This window comes from Bos taurus, chromosome 8 (genome assembly GCF_002263795.3).
Source record: "Bos taurus isolate L1 Dominette 01449 registration number 42190680 breed Hereford chromosome 8, ARS-UCD2.0, whole genome shotgun sequence".
Lineage (NCBI taxonomy): Eukaryota > Metazoa > Chordata > Mammalia > Artiodactyla > Bovidae > Bos > Bos taurus.
The window spans coordinates 98,575,829-98,602,220 of NC_037335.1; the positions used below are offsets into that span (position 1 = coordinate 98,575,829).

At 41.9% G+C, this 26,392-nt stretch overlaps 1 protein-coding gene across 2 annotated transcripts in view; it reads right to left on the reverse strand.

The window, feature by feature from the left end:
- CTNNAL1 (catenin alpha like 1) overlaps positions 1-25,843 on the reverse strand; it is a 56,715-nt gene extending 30,872 nt beyond the window's left edge. The window contains exons 1-6 of one of the 2 annotated variants that reach the window (XM_010808237.4): positions 25,565-25,843; positions 16,230-16,419; positions 8,889-9,076; positions 7,056-7,175; positions 4,575-4,664; positions 3,358-3,528 (exon numbers count right to left, since the gene is read on the reverse strand). In XM_010808237.4, the coding sequence (XP_010806539.1) occupies positions 3,358-3,528; positions 4,575-4,664; positions 7,056-7,175; positions 8,889-9,076; positions 16,230-16,419; positions 25,565-25,705 (900 nt within the window). In that variant the 5' untranslated portion in view covers positions 25,706-25,843. The remainder of the gene's footprint in view (positions 1-3,357; positions 3,529-4,574; positions 4,665-7,055; positions 7,176-8,888; positions 9,077-16,229; positions 16,420-25,564) is intronic. The other variant, NM_001191534.1, reaches the window with a different exon arrangement.
- Positions 25,844-26,392: the final 549 nt, after the last annotated feature.

The window sequence follows — 26,392 nt, forward strand, 5'->3', positions numbered from 1 at the left end:
CTCCAGTAATCACTCTGTCCTATGGAGACAGGATTGGTTTTTTTAAGCCAGGAAAGAACACAGATAAAACTGAAGTATGGAACTGACAAGGAGAACCTGAGAATTTGAGGATTTAAAGATAACTACAACATAAAAATCAGCCCACAAACCATTTAAGGTTTTTTATTTTCCCTTTAAAGAGAATCATATACGGCTTTTAAAACAGTAACTTAGTAGCATTTTTATGAAAGCCATTCATTTGCAGGTTTTCATAAGATCTGTCCATATATTCAAAGTAATGAATACATCCAGTTTCCCTCTACAGATGCAAAGAAGATCACCACCAACTGAGAGAGTGTATTCAAAACAGCTCTCTGTGCAGAATGCCTGCTGGCGAAAGGTCAACAGCAGCCACAGGTACCACACTGGTCTAGTTAACCCGGAACCAGAAATGCAGTGCCCGGCGGCCAGAGACCTGGCTTTACATTGACTGGTTTCCCTAATGGTCCTTTGACCTCTCTCCTTTTGGCCTTAACAAAAACAAGGGATTAGAAAAATAAGCCCTAAGATTCCTTTCAGTAATAAAGACTCTGAAAGAATGGCTGGTCCCTGGAGCTTCCTTCCTCTCAGGAAGAGACACGGGGTAAGACGGACAGCATGTAAACAAAGCCAGAGGTGTAAACCCAAAGGTCATGGACTCTGGGATCGGAGTCCTGGTTCTAAACAAGGGTTCTATCACATATTAGCTTTCCTCCTCAAAAACATGGGTACAATAATATTCACCTAAAAGGGAAGTTTAGAGAACAAATGAGAAAATATTGAGAACAAGTGTTCCATTTTTCTCTTTCACCCCATGTCCGACCGTTACACAATTAAAAGTCAAAGTGCAGGATTTCCCTGGTGGTCCAGAGGTTAAGACTCTGCTTCCAATGGGATACAGTTTTGATTCCTGGTCAGGGAACTAATATCCCACGTGTTGTGTGGCTCAGCCAAAAAAAAAAAGTCCAAGTGCCAGTAAAATGGAAAGAATACCATTCCTGCTGCAATTCTGGCTGCTGGAGACGTAGGTAACCCTTAGCGTATTAGAGAGCTTCTCAGGGTCCAAGTTTTCCCATCCATTAAATAACACAGGCCTATTAGACACACTAGTAAAGTAATGCTCAAAATTCTCCAAGCCAGGCTTCAGCAATATGTGAACCGTGAACTTCCTGATGTTCAAGCTGGTTTTACAAAAGGCAGAGGAACCAGAGATCAAATTGCCAACATCCACTGGATCATGGAAAAAGCAAGAGAGTTCCAGAAAAACATCTATTTCTGCATTATTGACTATGCTAAAACCTTTGACTGTGTGGATCACAATAAACTGTGGAAAATTCTGAAAGAGATGGGAATACCAGACCACCTGATCTGCCTCTTGAGAAATTTGTATGCAGGTCAGGAAGCAACAGTTAGAACTAGACATGGGACAACAGACTGGTTCCAAATAGGAAAAGGAGTACGTCAAGGCTGTATATTGTCACCCTGCTTATTTAACTTATATACAGAGTACATCATGAGAAACGCTGGGCTGGAAGAAGCACAAGCTGGAATCAAGATTGCAGGGAGAAATATCAATAACCTCAGCTATGCAGATGACACCACCCTTAAATGACAGAAAGTGAAGAGGAACTCAAAAGCCTCTTGATGAAAGTGAAAGTGGAGAGTGTAAAAGTTGGCTTAAAGCTCAACATTCAGAAAACGAAGATCATGGCACCCGGTCCCATCACTTCATGGGAAATAGATGGGGAAACAGTGGAAACAGCGTCAGACTTTATTTTTCTGAGCTCCAAAATCACTGCAGATGGTGACTGCAGCCATGAAATTAAAAGACGCTTACTCCTTGGAAAGAAAGTTATGACCAACCTAGATAGCATATTCAAAAGCAAAAACATTACTTTGCCAACAAAGGTCCGTCTAGTCAAGGCTATGGTTTTTCCAGTGGTCATGTATGGATGTGAGAGTTGGACTGTGAAGAAGGCTGAGCACCAAAGAATTGATGCTTTTGAACTGTGGTGTTGGAGAAGACTCTTGAGAGTCCCTTGGACTGCAAGGAGATCCAACCAGTCCATTCTGAAGGAGATCAGCCCTGGGTGTTCTTTGGAAGGAATGATGCTAAAGCTGAAATTCCAGTACTTTGGCCACCTCATGCGAAGAGTTGACTCATTGGAAAAGACTCTGATGCTGGGAGGGATTGGGAGCAGGAGGAGAAGGGGACAACAAAGGATGAGATGGCTGGATGGCATCACTGACTCGATGGACGTGAGTCTCAGTGAACTCCGGGAGTTGGTGATGGACAGGGAGGCCTGGCGTGCTGCGATTCATAGGGTCGCAAAGAGTCGGACACGACTCAGCGACTGATCTGATCTGATTAGATGACTTCCTAGGGTTTTCTCGACTAGGCACTGCACCTACCAAAGAGTGCTTGTCACCACCTCTCTGACGTGCAATGAGTTCTGCCCTAAAACTCATTTAGGGCAGATGGGGATTCTGGGGTCAGGCTGCTGACTTTCAAATCCTAACTCTGGCACTTTGTAGCTTGCAAGTTATTTAATTTCTGTTTCTCAGTCTCAACAGTACAATGCCATAATAATAATATTCTTGTGTGATGTACACATGCACATATTTAAAGCATTTAGGATGGGCACAGAGTAAGTGCTTGATAAATGTTAGTATGCATTATTGTTCATTAAAATTTTTAATTATAATTAATACTACTGCTATCACTACAGTCTCAAAGTATCAATTCTATAGCACAGGGAAGAGCAGAATTCCAGAATTGATTTACTGTCTGTCATCAGATGCGGATGGTATGGTACTGCTCTACAGACTGTGAAGGGAAAGCCGTTCTGAACAGAGGACAGAAGGCTACAGCTAAACCATACAGCTAAACATGGCCAGGGTAACTACCATAACCCCACACTGGTATTCTCTGTACAAACTGCACTAAGCCTTATGTTACTGAATATTAAGTTTATACCCTATAAGTGTGTTAGTAACTCAGTCGTGTCTGACTCTTTGTGACCCCATGGACTATAGATCGCCAGGCTCCTCTATCCATGGAATTCTCCAGGCAAGAATACTGCAGTGGGTAGCCATTCCCTTCTCCAGGTAATCTTCCCAACCAAGGAATCAAACCTGGGTCTCTTGTATTGCAGGCAGATTCTTTACTATCTGGCCCAAAAGGGAACTTCCTTATATACTATAGCATTGTTTTAAAGACAAATATCTTGCTTTGTGAAGCGTCTGTATTCTAAAATACCATACAGAAGTATGAGTATTATTTATAATGTTTCTTTGAAATGGCAAGAAAAAAACAAAATATACTCTCTGTATTCTTACCTTGAATTCCTTAATCCCAGTAAAAACACTGATAGATGAAATGTCACTCTCTCCGTTTGGTTTGCATTCGGTTACAATTTCAATGACCTTATCCAATGCCACTTTCATCCGGTCAAATACTCCTTCTTTGTTTTTATGTGCTGACTCACAGTTGGGATGCCTGAGACAAGTCTTTGAAACAATTGAAAAATTTTATGGTAAGATTTGACCCATATCATAATACACAAAATCTTACAGAGAACATGCCATGCTAATAAAAATGGTTCTTTACCAAAATCTCCTGTGTCCCTGGCTCACCCAGCGCTTCTCCTCACTAAAGGTGGAAGCAGGATGAGTAAAGAGTAATAGCAAGTTTAAGTGAAACAGGCAGGGTACAAAACCGCATCTTTAGACTTTAACATGCTTACTTAAAATTGTTGGGAAAAAAAAAAACAAACCCTATATCTTCATCACGATTAAAATTTAAAATGTTGCCTAATATGTGCAAGAGCTAAAAAGAAGAATGAGGACAAATGGACAGATGTTTTATGACTGTGGAGGCATCTTTGATTTTCAAAAAATGATATAAAGGAGAAACTACTCCAGGGCCCAGCTGTGAACAGGGCCTTCCACGCAGGCTCCAGGGAAGCCTGTTTCTGTGCCTGCAGTGATCCTAGCACGGAAGCAATGTTCTGAGCAGAAAAGGCAATTCCCACAAAGTGCTAATGAGATGTTCAGCAGTGCACTCTTGAATTGTACCAATTTGCTGGCCTACTGCTGTATGGAATTACAAGCTCTTGATTGACAATTTTGCAAAAAGCAGAATAAGGACTGAGAGGTATGAAATTACAGAATAAACAAACTAAGGGCTGACTTAATACTCCACTGTTACTTAACAGATTCCAACTCGCCTAGTTTTTCTAGAGCATGTGTGCAGGCTCCCCAGCGAGATAGTGCAGGCCATGCAGGCACTGACCCTGTGTGACTGGCCTCCATTTGCAGCACCTAATAAGCCATTTTCTGCTTAGCTGCTCAATCAAAGCTGACTCACAGATTACCTGATGTTTGGACCAGGGATGGAAGTTAACTTTCTTGTTAAAGAATAACTGAAATTTGACTACTATAGCCTATATTCCAATTTATCACTTTCATCTTTTTAAAAAGTGAAATATATATAAATTATGTGCATTTAGGGTTTCTAATTAACTTACAACATAGTAAAACAAAACTTTTCTTACCTTTGAAGCTGTGAGCAGCATCATTGTACACTTTTCAAGAACGGACCTAGCTGCTGCCATTTTTGCCTTTTTCTTTTCATCCTTCAAATCCTAAAAATGGAATAAAACCACTGAGCTGCCTAGGATCATGCAAAAAACTCAATTTCTTGGGAAACCATTTATTCAAGAAAAACAATATTCAACAATTTAACTAACACTGCTTTTTGAAAAATAAAAACAGAATAAAGTTTAATAAAATGTCACCATTTCAGTGTAAATACATTAACACGGAGTAGAAACAGCTGCCCTCAGGGCGGCAGAGCCAGGAAGTGAGGCGGATAAGCTGTCACGCGGCTCACGTTCTGGTGGCCTGCACACCTGACATTCCTGTGCCCAGGTGAGGACACTTCGCTCCCAACCAGAAACAGCCATCCCATGCTTTACTTAATTAAAAGTGACATATTTATTCAGCATTTGTGGACCATTATTTCCTTCAAATTAGACACTCAGAAGTCAACTCTTTCAGGAACCATGTCTGATTAACCCCATCAAAGTGCTTATTCATCTCAATGTGAACTTTTTTTTTTTCAATCCTAAAGTTAGCCTATATGCTGCTCTAAAATATTAAGATGTTTCTTGGGTATATAATTTTCCCCAACTAGAATATAAACTCTGAAGTAGACATTGTATTTTGGTTTTTTTCATTTGGTTTCTCTTCATACAGCCTTCAATATGAAGGTGTGCTATCACAGAGGGTCCTCAAATCTTGCTGATTAAATCTACAATCAAATACTCTCATAATAGCTTGATTATAACCATCTAAATCAGAGGTCAGCAAAGATTTTCAATAAAGGGCCAGATAATAAGTTTTTGAGACTTTCTGGTTCATTTGGTCTCTGAAACAATGACTTAATTCTGCCAGTGTAGTATAAAAGCTAGCTTAGACAATACATAAACAAGTCAATATAGCTGTGTTATAATAACTTTACTTATAGACACTGAAATTTGGATTACATAAAATTTTCATAGTTGTTTTTTTTCTCATTTGCGAACTGGATGAAGTCTTTTCTTATAAATAAGAAAGACCTAAAGTTTGAAAATGGTTTGCCTTTTATTTAATAAATTAGAGTGGATGTAAAGTTATCTCTACAATAATATCACTCTCATTCACTTGCATCTCAACACAGCTTTCTTTAATAGGAAACAAAGTTATACCTAGTAAATGAAAAACTGCACAAAACCCCGAAGCTAATTCAGATCACAAGGTAACATTCCAAAGTCTGTGTCCTGCATGTGATTATCACCTACCAGGAGTAGCAATCAAAAATAAAAGTTGAGGTCACTGCTAAAATTTCCACCTATTCCTTGTCTTTAACATACTGAACGGGACTTCTGGCAAAAAAACCCTGTGGGTCTAGATGACAAGGCATCCAATGTATATACACAACACTTGTAAACCATACATTACACCACATATCGTAGGTGACAGCAAGTGATCAAAAAGATGGCATCTCAATCTGTTAGAGGGCTGGTCCACAGGACAAAACAGAGGTCTCATTAACCCCGGATGTCCAAGAAGAACTAAGTGAAGCATATAATCCAGCCCGCCACTTTTCACCCAAAAACCATCTTTCAACTCCAGCTACAAACCAGGAAAGTTCACACCCAAAACCAGTCTACAGGACTCTACCAGAGCATCTCAAGAAGAGGTCAATTATATATTTAACTTGACATGATAAAATTATGTACAAGTCCCCCAACAAGGAAAGGCAATCCTGGATACGATGTGGTCTTCTATCTCCCCTAAACTTCAGAACTTACAGTCTGAACTGGGGAACACTACTACAAAGAACCAACATCATGGTGCAGCTGAAAACTACAGGCTTTAGAATCAGACACAATTGAGTTCAATCTGCTAGAAAAGTCACCTTAGCAAAGTGTATTATCCTCTGAAGTTCAGCCTCATGTGTGAAAGAGTAATAACAATACCTACTTACACAGCTGTTTTGAGAGTCAAACAAGATCAGCTAACGTATAGCCAATGCAATAACCCAGTGCTTGGGTTATTACTATTAATGTAAAACAATTATAAAGATGTAACAATAGAATAATATATAACAAGTTACACAAAGAACAATAACAGAGATATGTAATAAAATATTACCAGGATATGTATGATGACTCATTTATTTGCCTGAACCCTTGTAGAAGAGTCAAATGGAAAATTCTGTAAAAAGAGGAAGTACTTGAACTGGGCCTTGAAGGCAAGTATGACCTTTCCCAGTGTGAGAGGTGGGAAAATATTTAACTATTATCTGTGAGCAACAAAAGACACACAGATCTATTTACTTTATCCTGGCTTCTTCAGGAAAGGCTTTTAAGAGCAAGATTATAGATTTAATAAGCAAGACAACCAATCCAAATGATCACAAAGATCACATCTCTAACCAAACTGAAAAGTATGCATGTATCTCAAGACTTGTAAATAGGGTAAACACATACATTTTGTCTATCTCCAGTTAGATGCGCAAACTCCACCATTTCATTTCCAAACTGACTGAATATTTGGACAAACTCTTGAAAGCTATTCACTTTCTCCAGTCTTTCCATAGTTGCAAGAACCTGCAAAAGAGATTATTTTATTTCAGGTTTAAATGTGAAAGAGACTAAGACATCAAGCCTGAGGCAACAGAGGAACAAAAGAGAAATTCTAAATTCTAGAGGAAAGTTGGGAAAGAGTCCCAGGAGAAGACAGAGAAGAAGGAGGGACTCAGAGAAGTAGATTCAAAAGTTAGAGTCATCTAGGGAATGATCTCTTTTTAGGATAGGAAGTGGGCTTCCTTGAAAATTAAAGGAAAAAGTAAATGAAATGACTAAATATGCAAGAGCTCCCATTTATGTAACAAAGTCTGGAGAAGGTGGCAACTGGGCAGGGCGAAGGTGATCAAATCTTCAGAGAACGAAGACGGGGATGAGGATGAGATGATACAAGAAGCTTTAAGGTTCAGAGAACCAGAGCTGGGGAAGTCCCATCCTTCTCAGAAAGGTGGAAGACTGAGGAGAGGAAGGGAGATGGAGGACTTCAAGAGCAGGAAAAGTTTGAGTCAGTCAGAAACTGCTTGTGGTGAATAACTGTCAAGAAGTTTTGGGCAGCCAGGGGTGGATAGATGGCATGTTTGTAATACAGCCAACAGACAGTGTTATGTATTTTCTTGATATCAGAAATAAAGTAAATAGATGTGAAACATATTTTCAAATTCTTTTCTCTGAAATAACAGTACTGGATTAGTTTTAGTCAGACCAAGATAGGTAAAGAAAACACAGATATCCTGTGTGTACTTATTTTTAATGAGGCTATGATAGATGTTTGGCATGTTAATGGGCCCTGGCAGCTCAGGAAGTCCAGGCGACTACGGCAGATAAGGCAGATCCCACCACTGAGCAAAACCTCTGTCTTCCAGAGAGAGGAAGGTTTTTCTTATTCCTCTAGCACTGCCCAATCCACCTCTCTAAATTCGTTTTCTCTTTAATCTTACACTTTTCCAGGTAGTCTTGTCTTCAAACCAGTGGGAGGGTCCCTTCCCTGGCTGACTGCTCTCCCTGCCTCAGGGATTATCCAGGGAAAAAAGTGATTGTATCCATACACACCCTGGCTCCCAGTTAGTTGATGGAGACGATAACAGCCACAGAAGAGGTCTAGACTGGGAGAGTCAAAATCTGTTCTTGAAATTTTGTGATTATTCAGTAATATTTAGAAACTCTGCATACAGCAATTTTATAATGTGCATAATTGTGGTTTCAGGTGACTGAGCTTTTTCTTTTTTAATTGGAGGATAATTGCTTTACAATGTTGTGTTAGTTTCTGCTGTACAACAACATGAATCAGCTATAAGTATATAAATAACCCCTCCCTCTTAAGCCTCCCTCCCACCCAAGCATTTTCTTAAGCATAAAAATTGTTCTATCTGCCTTGGTGGGGGGAGGTACCGAGGAATTCAGTATTTTCATCAGGTAGGTTTCCACTACATACATTGTCATGGTACTTGACTTTTTATCCCAAATTTGTTTTTATCCCAAATCAAAAGTTTTCACCAATAAACCTCAACAAGCAGATAATGGCTTTCTGAGAAGAAATGTTACTTGTAACCAAAAATTTAGGTCCAGTGCACACATTTAGGAATTATAGGTATAGATGAAACACCACTTTTAAACTGTAGACAATTAGAATAATAAACAAAATAGACAAACATTGCCAAATTACTTGCAATGAACTTAAAAAACAACTTTCTGAACAGCCCTGAAAGATACAAGTAGAAACATCAGAAAGGTAAGTACCTTATTTCTCGATCTTATTATTTGCTTAATGACTACTCGGTCTGCCAGTAGCAACACTCTTGTCACTGAAGAAAGCAGTAATCTTGCAGCCTTTATGACTCCTGTTTTATCTGTAAAAATTGTGATCTGGCCATCTGATTCTGGGCGATTCAGGCTGCTCACATCTGTAAGTGCTGCGATTGTTTCTCCTAAGAAGAAAGGCGGTGGTGGGGTGGGGGAGGGGGGAAATTAAACTGGGAATAAGATACACAAATTAAAATCCAGACTTTAAGGTAATGTGCTCAGCGGGTAGAAACTCGACTTCAGGAATAAGAAATAGCTCCTTGATGAGCCCAAAGATTATCATACAAGGATCCCTAAAGGCATAACAATGGCACACTCCTAAGAACTGTGAAAAACTGTTGCCTTCAGCGAGTTTGAAAAATATCATAACTTTTGTTTCCAGTGGTATGCAAACTACATGATCCCCAAAGCCTGTTCTAAAAGACTAAGTGAGAGCGATCCCGAGAGCCAATAACCAAAGAACCTAAAAGCGGAGCAGTAAACAGCTGCCCAGGGTTTGCCCAGGGGGGAGGGGACAGAGGTGGTTGGATGGCATCATCGACTCAATGGACATGAGTTTGCGCAAACTTCAGGAGTTGGTGATGGACAGGGAAGCCCAACATGCTGTGGTTCATGGGGTCACAAAGAGTTGGACACGACTGAGCGACTAAACTGAACTGAACTGAGGGAATAGACATTGGGGGCTTGGTGGTTACAGGGGAGAAGGCGTCACTGCCTGTCTTCACAATCTAAAGGGGCGAGGGTTTTTCCAGACAACCAGGGAGAGAAGACAAAGTTTTGGGCACCAAACGGGAGGCATCCTCAGTGACAAGGGGAACTAGAAAAATCAGCCCTCAGTAGACAGAGGGAAACAATAAGCGAATTCATCTGCTGGTCAGCCTGGGCTCTGGTGGCAAAACAAAACTGTTCCTCCTAAGAACTCATGTCCCAGGCTGGCCCTCAGGCGTGCTGTCTGAATATACACTTTTCATGATGCCCAGCATAAGCCATTCTATCAAACCAACTCCCCACCTCTAGAAAAAGTCTCTTCTTCACTATTGCTATGAAAATATTTTAATTTCTGTAGTAGCAATTATCCATCAATAAAACAATTCAAATATTTCTTATCCCCCCAAATCAAACTGTAGTTTCTCAAACCTTACTTTTTAATTAAATAGATTTTTTTTAATAAGCTTTTCATCATCTTGTAATGTTCAAGATCATTTTTCAAGTCCTAAATAAATCTGAGTCCATAATGGATCAATTTTTCTCATATAAGCCCTCCTGTCAATACTATTACATACTCCCAAGAGGTTAAGGACCTCGAGAAAAATTACCTGAATTTTAACAGATATATCACAAGGTATGATGTAATGAAGTCAGGATTCAGGAAGATTAGATAGAAGCATATAAAATGGACTGGAAAGGAGAGATTCAGAGCCAGGCTACTAATCACGCAGCTATCTTAATTGTGGATGTGAAGTGGTAAGGATCTTACCAGGATGACAGCCATAGGAATATAAAAAAAAAAGACGATTTGAGAGACACTGAGTTAAGAAAATACAAAATCAGGACCTTAACAACTGATAAGACGGAAAGGAAAAGTGAAAAAAATGGCTTCAAGGTTGTAAACCCAAGTCGCTTAAAAAAGTCAGTAGAGCATGGGAAGGGAGATGATAAATCTAGTTTCAGACAATAGGAACCTGATACGACACAGGAAAACCCAAAAGATAAGCCACTACATAAGCAATGGTTACATATCAGGACCACAGCTGGAGTTCCACTAACAGATGAAATCTGGGGTAGCCAGTCTCCAAGGTGGCTCCCAATGGTCCCCACCTCCTGATATTTTCATCCTTGTGTTACCTCGTCGTACCAGGGTTGGCATGGCAGAAGTGATTGTATGTCATTGCCAAGGTCATGTTGTTAAAGATGATGAGGTTGATATCTTGGTTTCTCTCCCCATCTGAGGAAAGCTGTTACCATGCTGTATGTAGCCACTACCACAGACAGGTACATATGGGGCGAAACTGCGCCCTCTGGTCAACAGCTGGCAAAAATGTGAAGCCTGCCAATCATCAGGAGGCGGAGCTTGAAAGCAGATCCTGCAGTCCAGCCAAATGCTCAGACAACTGCAGGTCCAGCCAACACCCTGCGTGCAATCTCATGAGAGACACAGACCCAGAACCAGCTGGTTAAGCTACTCCTTGATTTCTGACCCTCAGAAACTAGTGAGGGAAGAGATGTTTGTGGCTTTAAGTTGCTAAGTTTGGGTTAATATGTTACACCTCAATAGGTAACCAAAACAAAGATTATACAGCAAAATATAAAGAGAAAAGAAAGGCTAGAATTAAACTTGAATGTACAGAAAAAGGAGTTGGAGGGACAGTATCACTTCGCAATAGCAAGTAGTATAAAAATGTTTTCTCTGCACCCCTGGAAAATTTTCCTTTTTCCAGCAGTTCTCAATCATCAAATATACGAGCTTGCGCATTATAGCATCTTTTAACCTTCCTTTTTCTGACTAAACCTCAGGCATTCAGCCTGAAGTTTGCAAGATGGTAACATTTGGTTAGCTGTACCAACAAAGTTAAATGCTTCCTTAACATTATAGAGTTGTTCCAAGTATTGACTACTCTGAAATTAGTTCCTTGGAAAAGGCACAAAGTTGCCCCATAGATTCATGGTTGTCACTTTTTTTAACTTGTTAGATGTGTTAGTGTTTTGTCTTAAAGCAAAAACTCTGAAGTCAGTCAACTACAAATACTTATTGAGCACCCATAGAAAATGTAAAGCTTGACTAGAAGCCAAGTAAAAAGTAAAAACAGTGGGGGGAGGGGTGGGGGTTGATGAAATGGGTGGAGTCAAAAGGTATAAACTTCTAGCTATAAAATAAATAAGACATGGGTATATAAATGTACAGACTAGCATCCATAGTTAATAATATTGTATTGCATATTTGAAAGGTGTTACAGAGTAAATCTTAAGGTCTCTACAAGAAAAAATCATTACATTGAATACCTGACACTAGTGTAATGCTGTATGTCGATTATACCCCAAACTAGAAAAAAGCAAAACTATAATGCAAAAGCTCAACACAAGAAAAGTTAACACTAATAATTACAATGACAACCAATATTTACTGAGCACTTTCTATGTGTCAAATGCACACATGCATTATATCAAAACACTTCTATAAACACTAACAATATCCCCATTTTATAGACGAGAAAACTGAGACTATGTTCCTCAAATGACCATTCTCATCCTTTTATCTGAGTGACTTTAAGAGGCAGTTCTCAAGAAGGAAAAGGACACTGCACGTAAGAGAGAACATGTGGAGACCATGACACCAGACAGCTTCCCAAATATGCCTGCACGGAGCTCCTCGGCTTACAGGACTTTCAGGGCTGCACAGTCTGCTGGAGCTGGGGTAGGTGTGCACGTCCTCATTCCTCCAACACTTAGAGCACAGTGGCATGCTAGGAAGCCAATAAGGTGAGGACTCGGACTGCCGTTTCATTTAAAAATCCTTACTCTTGCTTTAATTAAGGATTCGCTTAAGAAACAATAATGTGAAGAACTGTCCATTGCATTATGTAATAATGTCTGTTGTGTAAGTGCCCATACAATTTAGTTCCTGGAAAAAAGCCTCTCTCCTCTTGACGAGCTGGTTTGTTTCCTTCCAACAAACAATGAGAATTAAATAACCATTTCTTTCCCACATTTTTTGTCTAGCTTTTCAGGAAGCAGAAAGATAAATTTCATGTTTAATTGGAGTAACAATGTTGGCCAATTCATTTCTAGTACACTTATATACATCTCCTATTTTAATGGGTTTATTAATCATATATTTAATTGTAACTCTTTTACATCTCTCTTTTTTTTTTTGGCTAAACCTCACAGCTTTCAGGATCTTAGTTCCCCAATCAGGGATTGATCCTGGGCCATGGCAGTGAAAGCATGAGACCTACCCACTGGACCACAAGGAAATTTCCTTAAATCTCTCTTAATATGAGGCAAAACATAAATTATGAATAGACTAAGGCCATCTCATTCCTATTCTATTGACATATCCTAGTGAGTGACTAGAAACCCAAACTCAGAATCCTCCCTTTGCTTTAATCAATAACCAAATTCTATCATTTAATCACCTAGTGACTATTTAGTGTACTTTTTCTGCTTTTTATACCCCTAAGACACTGTCTTGATTCAGCCTGGTACAACAGAAAAGCGTTATCAACTCCATATTAATCTCTCTGCCTTTAGTCTCAACCCTCTCTCAATCACCCCTCATTTGTTCATTTCCCCCATGCAACCAGAAAGATTTCTAACATAAAACTACTGCCTTTCATCTGGCCCCAAATTCCTCAGTCTATCAAGTACAGAACAGTACCTGAAGCCATTCATGTACCATTCGGGCATGTATCATCTTGGCTGGCCCCTTCACATTACTTGGCCTTATCTCACCCACTCCGTTCCCCCACAATGACACTCCAAATATACCTGCTTCTCCCTCAGAGTTCAGTCGCTCAGTCATGTCCGACTCTTTGCGACCCCATGAATCCCAGCATGCCAGGCCTCCCTGTCCATCACCAACTCCTGGCGTTCAGTCAGACTCACGTCCATCGAGTCGGTGATGCCATCCAGCCATCTCATCCTCTGTCGTCCCCTTCTCCTCCTGCCCCCAATCCCTCCCAGCATCAGACTCTTTTCCAATGAGTCAACTCTTCACATGAGGTGGCCAAAGTACTGGAGTTTCAGCTTTAGCATCATTCCTTCCAAAGAAATCCCAGGGCTGATCTCTTTCAGAATGGACCCACCTCAATTAATAGTGCCATCATCTACCCGCCAAACTTGGAGTTGTCCATGACCCCTCTTCCCATGGATCGCAGCACATCCCACATCCAAACTATCAGCAAAACCTACCAGCTCCACCTTTCCAACATAACCAAATGCAACTGCTTTGCACCACCTCAAATGCTATCACTGGGCCTAAGTCACCATCATCTATCACAGCCTCCTAACTGGTCTCTGGCTTCACTCTCATAACTCCTAAAATCTATTCTCTGTACAGAAGCCACCAGGGATCCTTTAAAACTATAAATGAATTTGTGTCACTACCCTGCACCAAACCTTCCACTAGCCCCAAGATGCTGAGAAAACAGTCCAAAGTACCTATCTTTGCCTAGAAAGTCATACCTGTTCTCACTCTACTCCTGGTTAGGAAAGTCCTTCCCCCAGATACTAATATAGCTGGGGTCCTCATTTCAGTGCTGTCTCTGCTCCTATGTTACTCCCTTAGAGAGATTTCCTCTCACCCTGTTTCAGTAGTTCTCAATTCAGGGCCATTTTGATCCCTCAAAGGACATTTGGGAATGTTGAGACATTTTTGGTTGCCTCAATGGCTGAAGAAGGGATTTTCTGACATCCAATAGGTAGTGGCTGGGGATTCTACAATGCACACGGCAGCCCCCAACCCCAACAAATAATTACCAACAAATAATTATCCAGCCTAAAACAGCATCACAACTGAGAAACCCTGCTGGTCTTCCTAAAAGAAACTTTCTTTGGTCTCCTAACCCTTCAGTTCAGTTCAGTCGCTCAGTCATGCCTGACACTTTGCAACCCCATGAATCACAGCATGCCAGGCCTCCCTGTCCATCACTGACTCCCAGAATTCACTCAAACTCATATCCATTGAGTCAGTGATGCCATCCAGTCATCTCATCCTCTGTCGTCCACTTCTCCTCCTGCCCCCAATCCCTCCCAGCATCAGGGTCTTTTCAAATGAGTTAACTCTTTGCATGAGGTGGCCAAAGTACTGGAGTTTCAGCTTCAGCATCAGTCCTTCCAATGAACACCCAGGACTGATCTCCTTTAGGATGGACTGGTTGGATCTCCTTGCAGTCCAAGGGACTCTCAAGAGTCTTCTGCAATACCACAGTTCAAAAGCATCAATTCTTTGGCGCTGAGCTTTCTTCACAGTCCAACTCTCACATCCGTACATGACCACTGGAAAAACCATAGCCTTGACTAGACAGACCTTTGTTGGCAAAGTAATATCTCTGCTTTTCAATATGCTATCTAGGTTGGTCACAACTTTCCTTCCAAGGAGTGTCTTTAAATTTAATGGCTACAATCACCATCTGCAGTGATTTCGGAGCCCAAAAAAATAAAGTCTGACACTGTTTCCACTGTTTCCCCGTCTATTTGCCATGAAGTGATGGGACCGGATGCCATGATCTTAGTTTTCTGCATGTTGAGCTTTAAGCCAGCTTTTTCACTCTCCTCTTTCACTTTAGTTCCTCTTCACTTTCTGCCGTAAGGGTGGTGTCATCTGCGTATCTGAGGTTACTGATATTTCTCCCGGCAGTCTTGATTCCTTATGCTGCCTTATTATCTTTTCCGTAACTATCACTGCCTGCCACTGGGCACTTATCTATTTGTTCATTTGTGTGTGTCTCCCTCTCTAGGACACAAGCTCCATAAAGACAGGTTTTCTTGACTTCTATGTAGCTATGTCCCTTTGGTCTAGAAGAACGCCTGGCATATGGCCAGCACTCAGTAAATATTTATGTAAAGAATAAGTGGACAAATGATACTCAACAAAACTATTTGTATGCAGCAAAACTCCCCAGTTCTCCCAAGCTTCTATGCCACCAGTTATAGAGACTTCTGAGACATCAGGAAATCTGAAATCAGATTTGTCTCCTGTAGACACAGGAAGGTGCTTACTTTTATTTTCCATTTTCCATATAGTGGTAAATAGGCTACCATGCTCCTTGATGGCAGAGTCTATGCCTCACATTCTCTACACCTCTCACGCTCAATGGCTGATGGCAAGGGTGGTAAAGAAACCACTTGCCAATGCAGGAGACACAAGGGATGTGGGTTTGATCCCTGGATCGGGAAGATCCCCTGGAGTAGGCAACCCACTCCAGTATTCTTCCTGGAAAATTCCACAGACAGAGGAACCTGGTGGGCTACAGTCCACGGGTCTGCAAAGAGCTGGATGTGACTGAGTGCACACGTACATACGGGCAGTGGGCTTCTGCCCCGCCCGGTGAGGACAGTCCACGTGGGCTTCTGCCCTGCCCAGTGAGGACAGTCCACGACGCAGACTCAGGACTTGATCCAAGAGACATTCAATATTCCTGGAAGCTAATCCAGGGCTTTAATGACCTACACATCTGTACTAACAGATTAAAAGGCAGTACACATCTTTACTCAACACGACACAATCATTTGTCATGATATCCAAAGCAATAAAATTGGTATAAACAGGCTTCAACATACCTGCTTGTTTAGCTTCAATACAGGCAATATTTATTTCTTCTTTCAAGTCCCAGTTTTCATTGGCTATAGCTTCCCCCACTTTAACAAATCTTCCAACTGCCAAGTTGACGGCTTGTCCTACACGCTGAATTGCTTGCAGAGTTTTATCAGACTTTTTGGTATTATCTTTATGATTAATAAGTGTGGTGATCTAAAAGTAAAAGATAAAAGCAAACTGCTTAAAGTTTATCTCAGTACTTTTTTTTAAAGCGATATCACAAAGACCAAGAAAATTAAGCCCAGCATACTACACTAGCCTAATAAACTCAATTAATTGACAGCTTTAATGCTTCAACCCAGAGACAAGCAGCAAACACCTTGCATCTCTCCTGAGGTCAATGTTTCCTTTACTAACAACTCCAGATTTACCTGAGGGGGTTATCAGGGCACACATTTCTGTAAACCCTCCAGACAGATCAACAAATCATAAAGACAGGAGAAAAGTAGAAGAGGGTGGATTCTTACATTCAAAGAATCCACAGGAAATCAAAGCACGTCAGGTCTAGATTCTTCGACCGTGACTCGGGCTGCTGTGAGAGTAGAGACAGCATGTTGTTCGCCAGGCGCTGCACTCTGCTGCCTAGCCGTGTGTAGGCTGTACAAAACGCTATGTGAACCACAGACGCTACGGAAACAACCAGACACTTGAGAAGGACCAATGTAATCTATGTTTTATAGTTCGCCAAGGTTTGTTGTAGACTCAAAGTAAATAAAATACCAAGAGCTTTAACACTTGACTCCAGGCCCTGAAATAAAATATAAAAGGTGAAAAGTTCAGCTGTTTGAAACAAATATAAATCTTCAAAATGTCCAGGAAAATTAGTACATGAACTATATTGACATATAAAAATATTTAAAGAATGTTACATGAAAAATGTAAATCCCAAATGGTACACGTCCACTGCGTATAACTCTGAAATGATTTCTCTAACACATTAACAAAGGTCAGAACAGAGAAGTAAGAGGAAGAGGCTTGCTCTCTGATCAGCTACTATGTGGCAAGCACTTTGTGTGTTATGGTATTAATAGTTTTAAGTCAGAAAGGCCTGTGTATGTTTCTTGGCTCTGCCATTCCTAGCTAAATGACCTAGGGAAATTTACTTAAAAATCTCTCTAAATTTCCTCATCTCTCATACTGTTTTTCAAATTTTGAAAATGTTCTAGAGTCCAGATCCTGAGGATACATCACTGAGCAGGACAAACACAATCCTGCCCTCATTCTGTTTACAGTCTAACCAGGTAACAATAATTCAATTGTACACAATGTATTTGTTGAACACCTATCATTTGCCAAATAAAATCCTAGACAGTGATGAAACAGCAATGAACAAGAAAGGAAACGCCCACAATCTCATGGAGCTTACATTCTAGTGGAGTGAGGGGAGACACAATAATCACACAAATGGGTTAAAGAAACTAACGTAAATGCTATGCAAAACGTTAAAATAAGACAATGTGACAGAAAGTATCCGTGTAGCTACCTGAGATTAGTTGACCTTCCTTCTACGAAGAAGTGATATTTAAACTGTTATCTAAATGATATCAAGTAGAGAGGCCAGTAAACATCAGGCGATAAAGTGTTGCAGGGAGAAGAAATAACTGTTTAAGAAAAATAAGGGAAGAAAAGAAGGGGTATCCTTCAGTATGAGACTGTTCTTTTTTTTTTTTTTTTCCAAAGAATAAAGTAAGGCCAGAAGTGGGTAAAGAATAGTGGGCAAGAGGACAAGTGTAAAACCAATATCCAACAGGTAGGCAGGGACCAGCCTTTATTGCAAGGCTGTGAATTGCAATAAAGAGTTTGTATTTGACTCTGTGCATGACAGAAAGTCACTGAACAATTTTTGAGGATTGTGGTTAGTGGTTTTAAAATGTGTGCTCCAGTTCTTCAATATTTCTCCTTTCAAGCTTCATTTCTCTCCTCTTAAGTGAGATGAAATTAGTGACCCACCTCTAACCAATAGAATAAAGTAGAAGCAAGGATGTGCCTCTGAGAGTAAGTATTAATACACATTGTGACTTACATTTCTCTCTCTCTCTCTGGGATCAATCACTGTGGAAGAAAACCAGCTACCAAATCATGGAGGAGAGACCCACATGGTAAATAAACGCTTACAAGAGTGTCTGGTGTTTAGTAAACATTACATAATGACTGCATGCTAAGTCACTTCAGTCCTGTCTGACACTTTTCGACCCCATGGACTGTAGCCCATCAAGCTCCTCTGTCCATGGGACACTTGAGGCAAGAATGCTGGAGTGGTTAGCCATGCCCCTACAGGGGAGTTTCCCAACTCAGGGATCCAACCCGGGTCTCCTGCGTTGCAGGCAGATTCTTTACCATGTGAGCCACCCGGAAACTGCCTGCAATGCAGGACACCTGGGTTGGATCCCAGGGTCAGAAAGATCTCCTGGAGAAGGGAATGGTACCCACTCCAGTAATCTTGCCTGGAGAACTCCATGGACAGAGGAGCCTGGTGGGCTACAGTCCATGGGGTCACAGAGTCAGACATGACTGAGTCACTAACACTTCCACATAATGATTAGATGTTACCCAATTTACATTTCTAGAATCTCTGTTCTTTCCTCATGTTTGTGATGCTATCTTATTTTCTAGAATAACTGACACTAATCTCTTGATTGAAATGGATTATCTTAGTTTATTTTGTGGGAAGATAAGAAAAGAGGTGAAGATCCAGGAAGGAAAAAAAAAAAACAAGCCTGGCAGTAGGCCAGAAAACAGAACAAAGTCTTAATTCCTTGAGACCTGAAAAACAAGGGAGTCAGCCCAGGACAGAGAAGTTCATCTCTGGGCTTAACTCACTAGTAAACAATCAAAATCACTACATATAAAAATTGACTAATCTGCTATAGAAACCAATATAGAAGAAAGCACGCTGAATCACGCTGAGGTCTTTAAAAGGAGAAAAGGGGGCTCTTTCACTCACTTTATACACCATTTCTGTGTTTTACCTTTGCATTAAAAACACCAATATTCACATACACAGATCAGCAGAGCTCCCCATATGGACTCAGTGCATCTCCAACTTGGTGAGACCATCGATCCTGAAAGCTTCCAGGACAGTGCAGTGAGAAGCGAGAAGACAGGGGAGCTACCCTAGAGACTTCAAGCCTCTGTGTAATGGTGAGTACAGTAAATCTATCAAAGACAGGAAAAGACTGGTGGGTGGTAGAATAACATTCCAGGCTAGGGTGGGGCTGTGTGGCAGATTTCCCTCTTCCCTTCCTTGGATAAAAGCATTGTAAGACTGGGAGTGGGAGTTTTGACAGGAAGAATAAAGTGATTATTAAAGAAGGTGGGTGCCGCTCTGCAGGAACTGTGCTTGGGACTTAGCCCAGGGCATGTAAAAAAACTGTCTGAATTACAAAACATACAACAAATGAGTGTATATAACAGATATTTGTATCATTTAAAGAAATGACAGGAAGGCAAAACACACCTACCACCAACCTTCAGAAAGCACTACCAGCACCTCTGAAAATCCAGGTGCCCTATGGGTCCCTCACTTTCCAGATCACCCCCTCACCAGCCAAAAGAAACCACTGTCCTAATTTTGTGCTCATTCTCCCCTTATTATAACAATTGCACCTATGTTATATCCTTAAATGATACATGGTTTTGTTGTGCCTGCTTTGAACCTTTTAATTTTCTCTCCTTAACATTTGAGATTCATCCAGACTGATAATTATAGCCGTGGTTCATTCATTTCACCGCTGCAGCAGTGTCTCATTTTATGAACCTAGCACTCTTCATTTAAACAGCTTTGCTGCTAAAAGACGTTTGGGTAGTTTTCAGTTTGGAGCCATTAGAAGCAAACTGACTATCAACATTCCAAACTATGTCTCTAACACACGTGCAGGATTTTCTCCTGGGGTGTGGATTTAAGAGCGAAATTACTGGGCGTAGGTAATACCCACTGTCAACTTTAATATATTACATCAAATTGTTTTCCAAAATGGTTGTACTGCTGACATTTCCATTAGCTCCCCATTCCAATGCTTGTGCTCACTGTGGTTTTAACTTGTACTTCACTGGTTTCTAATAAAGTTGAGCATCTTTTCACATATGTGTTAGCCATCTGTTTCCTCTTCTACAACATGACTATTTATTTTACCAATTTTTAATGGGTAATCTTATTTTTGATTCATTGGAGTCCTTTATTTATTTTGGGTGCTACAATCATTTGGTGGTTATTTCTGTTGCAATCATATTCTCTTGCTTTATGGCTTATCCTTTCAATTCTGACGAACAAAGATTCTTCATTTTAATGGAGCAAATATATTAATCTTCACTTTCGGTCTATTAAGAATTCCTTTCCCACCGAGGTGGGGAAAATATTGCCCAATTTTTTTTTGCCTAAAAGTAAGTTTTTACTTCCATATTGATATTTTTAATCCATTTGGAACTGTTTCTGTATATACTGTGAGACAGAGATGCAATATCATGTGTTTCTATTTAGATAACCAATTATCCTCATTTTTAAAAAAATTCTTCCTTTTCCTACTGACAAGAAGTGCCCATTCTGTGAATTATCAAGTTTCCATATATGTGTGATTGTTCCTAAGTTCTCTATTCCGTTTCACTAGGCTCTTTGTCCATTTCTGTTAAACCCACATTGTCTTAATTACTCTAGCTTTATAAGACTTGAAATCTGGTAGAGCAACTCCACCCACCTTGTTTCTCTTCTGATATTCTTGGTATTCTGATATTCTTTCATATAAATTTTAGTATTACTTTTATCAAATTCTACTAAAAAAATTCCAATGAAATGTTCATTGGAATCACATTAAATTTACATATCAATAGGGAAAATTGGGAGCTTCCCTGCTGGCTGAGATAGTAAAGAATCTGCCTGCAATGAGGGAGACTCAGGTTCAATCTCTGGGTCAGGAAGATCCCCTGGAGGAGGAAATGGCAACCCACTCCAATATTCTTACCTGAGAAATCCTATGGACAGAGGAGCTGGATGGGCTACAGTCCATGAGTTTGCAAAGAGTCTGACATGACTGAAGCGACTTGGCACAGGGAAAATTGATATGCCCATGACATCAAGTCAATCTAGCCAAGAACATGGTACTTCTTTCCCATTTATTTAGCTCCACTTTGGCCTTCTCATAAAATTCCCCACAAAGCTTAGCAACTCTTTTACTAGACACATATATACACATATTTTGCTTTCATTTTTATTCTAACTGGTATTTAAAAATTTAAACAAATTTTTAATGGAGTATGAGTTGATTTATAACTGGTATCATTTTTTAGGACTACTTTTCTGTTATTAATGCAGAGCAAAGTGCAACTGACTTAAACTCTTACACTGAGTGAACTTACTAAACCTCTAAATTTTTAAAATTTATTTGTAGACTCCATTTCTCTAAGGAAATGTTTATTTTAAATTTGACTTGTTGCTATGACGTTAAATAGATGGAGAAACAATGGAAATAGTGATAGACTTTATATTCTTGGGCTCCAAAATCGCTACAGATGGTGACTGCAGCCATGAAATTAAAAGACGCTTGCTCCTTGGAAGAAAAGCTATTACAAACCTAGACAGTATATTAAAAAGCAGAGACATTGCTTTTTAAAAAGCAGAGACATTGCCAACAAAGATCCATCTAGTCAAAGCTATGGTTTTTCCAGTAGTCATATATGGACATGAGAGTTGGACCCTAAGGAAGGCTAAACGCGGAAGAATTGATGCTTTTGAGCTGTGATGCTGGAGAAAACTCTAGAGTCCCTTGGACTACAAGATCAAACCAGTCAATCCTAAAGGAAATCAACCCTGAATATTCATTGGAAGGACTGATGCTGAAGCTACATTACTTTGGCACCTGATGCGAAGAGCCAACTCCTTAGAAAAGACCCTGATGCTGGGAAAGATTAAAGGCAGGAGGAGAAGCGGACAACAGAGGATGAGACGGTTGGATGGCATCACCGACTCAATGGACATAGTTTGAGCAAGCTCCAGGAAATGGTGAAGGACAGAGAAGCCTGGCATGCTGCAGTTCATGGGATCACAAGTTGGACACGACTGAGTGACTGAACAACAACTTCTATTACTAGTTTGTTATGCGCTCTTTATCACGATGAGGAGTTGAATTTAACCGAATACTTCCCTGGTGGCTCAAAGGGTAAAGAGTCTGACTGCAATGCAGGAGACCCAGGTTCAATCCCTGGGTCAGGAAGATCCCCTGGAGAAGGAAATGGCAACCCACTCCAGTATTCTTGCCTGGAGAATTCCATGGACAGAGGAGCCTGGCGGGCTACAATCCACAGGGTCCCAAAGAGTCGGACATGACAGAGCGACTTCACTTTCACTTTTTTTCCTGCATCCACTGAAAAGAACAGTATCTTTTCTAATATGTGATGAGGAAAATTATATAGGTACATTTGTCTAATATTGATGTAACTTCACATTCCTAGAAAAAGACCAGTAGTCCAGAACTTTTTACTTAGAGCCAGAAGAGGTTAAATGATCTGAGTAGAAACTGCTTAAAACTGACTAAACTGTACAAGAATAGCCCTACTTGCTCACCTCAGACCCTATCTCCTCTAGGGTATCGCTGCTGACTCATCCACACCTGCTCTGAGCTCTTAGAGCATTTACTATTGATGATGTTCATCTGACACTTGCCACGTGCTATTCTGTACCTGTCCTATCTCCCACAAGCCCCTCGAAGAGTAGTAACTAGAAAGCTTACAACAAATGCTTGCCTAAAAACCTTAAACTAGTCTAATGGATACGGTGGTAAAACATGAGTTGAATAATATTATGCAGCATCCTTAGAAAGATGAGACTCCTGGACATGAGTTTTCTAGAGAGCTTCACTCGAATCCACTAATACTCACTAAAACATAAAAATCATTCTAAATCACATTCCACACTTCTGCTTTGTGAGTGTTTTGCCCATGCTATAGATATGTCTTGATTTTAAGCAAGATTTAACTTTTTGTTGTTGTTGAGTTCCGCCTGCAATGCAGGAGATTCCAGTTTGATTCCTGGGTCAAGAAGATCCCCTGGAGAAGGGAAAGGCGACCCACTCCAGTATTATGGCCTGGAGAATTCCATGGATTGTATAGTCCATGGGGTCGCAAAGAGTCAGACACTACTGAGCGACTTTCACTTTCACAGTTAATCATCAGTTATAATAATGCTAAAGATATAGCTGTGGACACATAATATATGGGATGCAGAACCTCAGCTATGGCCCTGAATTAGCCTTTAACAGGGAAGGAAAAACAAAAAAAAAAAATGCCCATATTTTCCCCAGTTAGCACTGACCTCTAGTTAACTCTCAGCAGCCAATGCACATTTCCTTCTCCACTCTCCTACTCTCTCCACCCTCTCTTACCCCTGAATTACACAATGCAGAACTTGTAGGATACATTTTTAGCAGTGATAGTGTGAAATGTTACCATTTCCCCAGATTACAACAACCTTGTTTTGCCATTGTGACTCTCTTATCTGGACCTACTACTAGCTGACCTCATCACGTCTTCTAATCTCTGCTGTTGCTGCTGCTGCTGCTAAGTCGCTTTAGTTGTGTCCGACTCTGTGCGACCCCATAGATGGCAGCCCACCAGGCTCCCCCGTCCCTGGGATTCTCCAGGCAAGAACACTGGTTCTAATCTCTAGAGACAACAAATACAATACGGTGTAGCTAAGACTCTGGGGCCAGGCTGTCAGGGTGCAAACCCCAGTTGGACATTTACAGGGTGAAAGTCCCACAAGTCCCTTATCCTCAGCTTCCTCTTTCATATAATGAAAATAAACGTCTACCCCTATAAGATTTATGAGAATTAAATGGGCTAATAAGTGTAAAGTGCATAGAACACGGTCTCACCCATAGTAAGCATTCTATCTGGATTATTATTATTATTATTAAATGGATAAAATACCACTCTCTTAACTCTCTCTTAAAACTACTCCAGTATTTCTCATTTTCTGTTGTGGTTGTGTTGGTGGTGGTAATGGTATTCTTTTGTAGGAGGGGGCAATGCAGACATCACTAACTGATCCTCAACTCATCCCACCTGTCAGTGCTTCTGGCCGACAATGAAGGGAAGGCCCACACACAGCATCAAGGTTATTCACTGTTCTGTTAGCCAGGCTAAAATAAGCACAGGTGAAGAAAATGGGGCTGTTTATTTAATCAGCATAACAGAAATATGGGACATGTGTGACTACTGTTATCAAATATTTGCAGGCTGGGATGGATTATTGAAAATCCTATGGACGAGCTACAGGCCCAACCACTGAGCATGTTTAAGCAGGGCCCTGGTGACCAGATGTCAAGGATGCTGTAAGAGAGAATTTTTTAAAATTCAGAGTCAGATAATTTTTAAGATTCCTTCTACCTTGAAAATCTTGGCAATATGAATGTGAATCATCAAGACGTTACAAAGGAGTTGTGAGTCACACATCCAACGAGCTCCTTAAGGCACAGAATTTTTCACTGCCCACAGTGCTTGGCACATAACAGACCTAGCTGAGGAATTCTAGCCCCGAGGGTTCGTATAAGTCGGCTCTCAGTAACAAAAAATTCTCTAAAGCTAAGCGCGTCCATTAGCTGATTCCAGACTTCTGTTGTGACCGGTAAATTCAATAAACCATACATCCCAAATGGGATTTGGCAAAAAGATGTGTACCCGGATTAACTATCAGGCGGTCCTCCACTTCACCCTTCCGAGGCAGGGCAAAAGCCAATTAAAGTGAGCAGGCAGGTTAAGGGGAAGGGTGGCCCGGGGTAAATGGGCGACTGGGGAGCAGACTTACACACGATCCGGGGAAGGGACAAAGGCCTAGGGGAGAGAGCACGCTGGACTCGGAGGCACGCGCCAGCCAGACTGGCTACAGTCCGGGTTGGGACTGGAGATGCAAAGGTGTGACGGCCGCGAGGAGGGCCCCTGAGCGCCAGCGGAGCACCCGCGGGGGTCCCCTCCGCTCCCCGGGAGCAGGGCCGGGGGCCGCCGGAGTCGCAGTCTCGGGGCGGTTCGGGTAGGGAAGCCTGGCGGCGCACCTGCGGCCGGACTCCGGTCCGCACAGGTCTCCCCGCCCCGCAGCCGGATTTCGGATGGTCCAGACTCCCTCCGCCTCAACGAAGGCCAGTCCTCAAGCCCCAGAAAGGCAACCAGACGCCGACGCCGCAGTCTCGGCACGGAATGTGGGGCAGCGGCTGCCTCCCGCCCGGCCCGGCCCGGGCCCCACCGGGAGCGACCGCCGCCATCGCGGGCCGCGGCCGGGGGGGGGTAAGATCAGGGGCCGCGCGCTCCGCTTTACCTGAGAAACCAGCGGCAGCAGCGTCTGCTCCACCGAGCGAGTTTTGATCTCGAGTCCGGAGTCGAAGGCGAAGCTCGATGGGCCGGAGCCGTGCGCTGCCCCGGCGCCGCCACCGCCTGCGGGGCTCGGAGAGGCGGCCATGGCCTTTACTCAGCCCGTCGCGCAGCCGGGACACTGCGCCGCTACGGGCCCGCCGCCTCCCGCCAGCCAGCCTGCCTGCCTGCCCGCCGCAGCTGCAAGGCACCCGCGCCGCCCGAGACCCCGCCCCCGGAAGACCCCGCCCACCCCGCCTCCACGCGCTCCGGCCTGGGGTCCGCCTTGCAGCCCCGCCCCCCAGCCCGGGCCCCGCCCCTCTGCCCCCATTCCACCCACCCTGTTTCCCACATCATTCTTCAGTGGGTTCCGCACAAGTCTCGCTCCTGCCAAATCAGAGGCACGGGATACCTGAGGGCCTCCCACGAACATGTGGCCTCTTACCAGAGCAAGGACATCCATGCTCAGCGAAGCTACCTGTCCTTCTCCGGAGAAGTGACTCTTCCTAAATCCGAATTCCCCAGGATTCCTGGAAACTGCGCTGGGATTGAAACTATTAATAACTGGTAGGCCAGGACAGGAGTCAAGCCTGTAGGGACGGGCTTCTACCCTAAGGACTTCTACAGGTTACAGTCTTTCTGGAGCTTTCACAAACACATCTCCCCTTATGTAAATTGTCCATGTTCCATAAAAATTCATTGTACGCACTGGTGCCAAAGGAAAGGCAAGATATAAGACATAAGAGATGGACAGATGTATTCATTAAAGTTTGACTTCACTGAAGATCAAATTTCT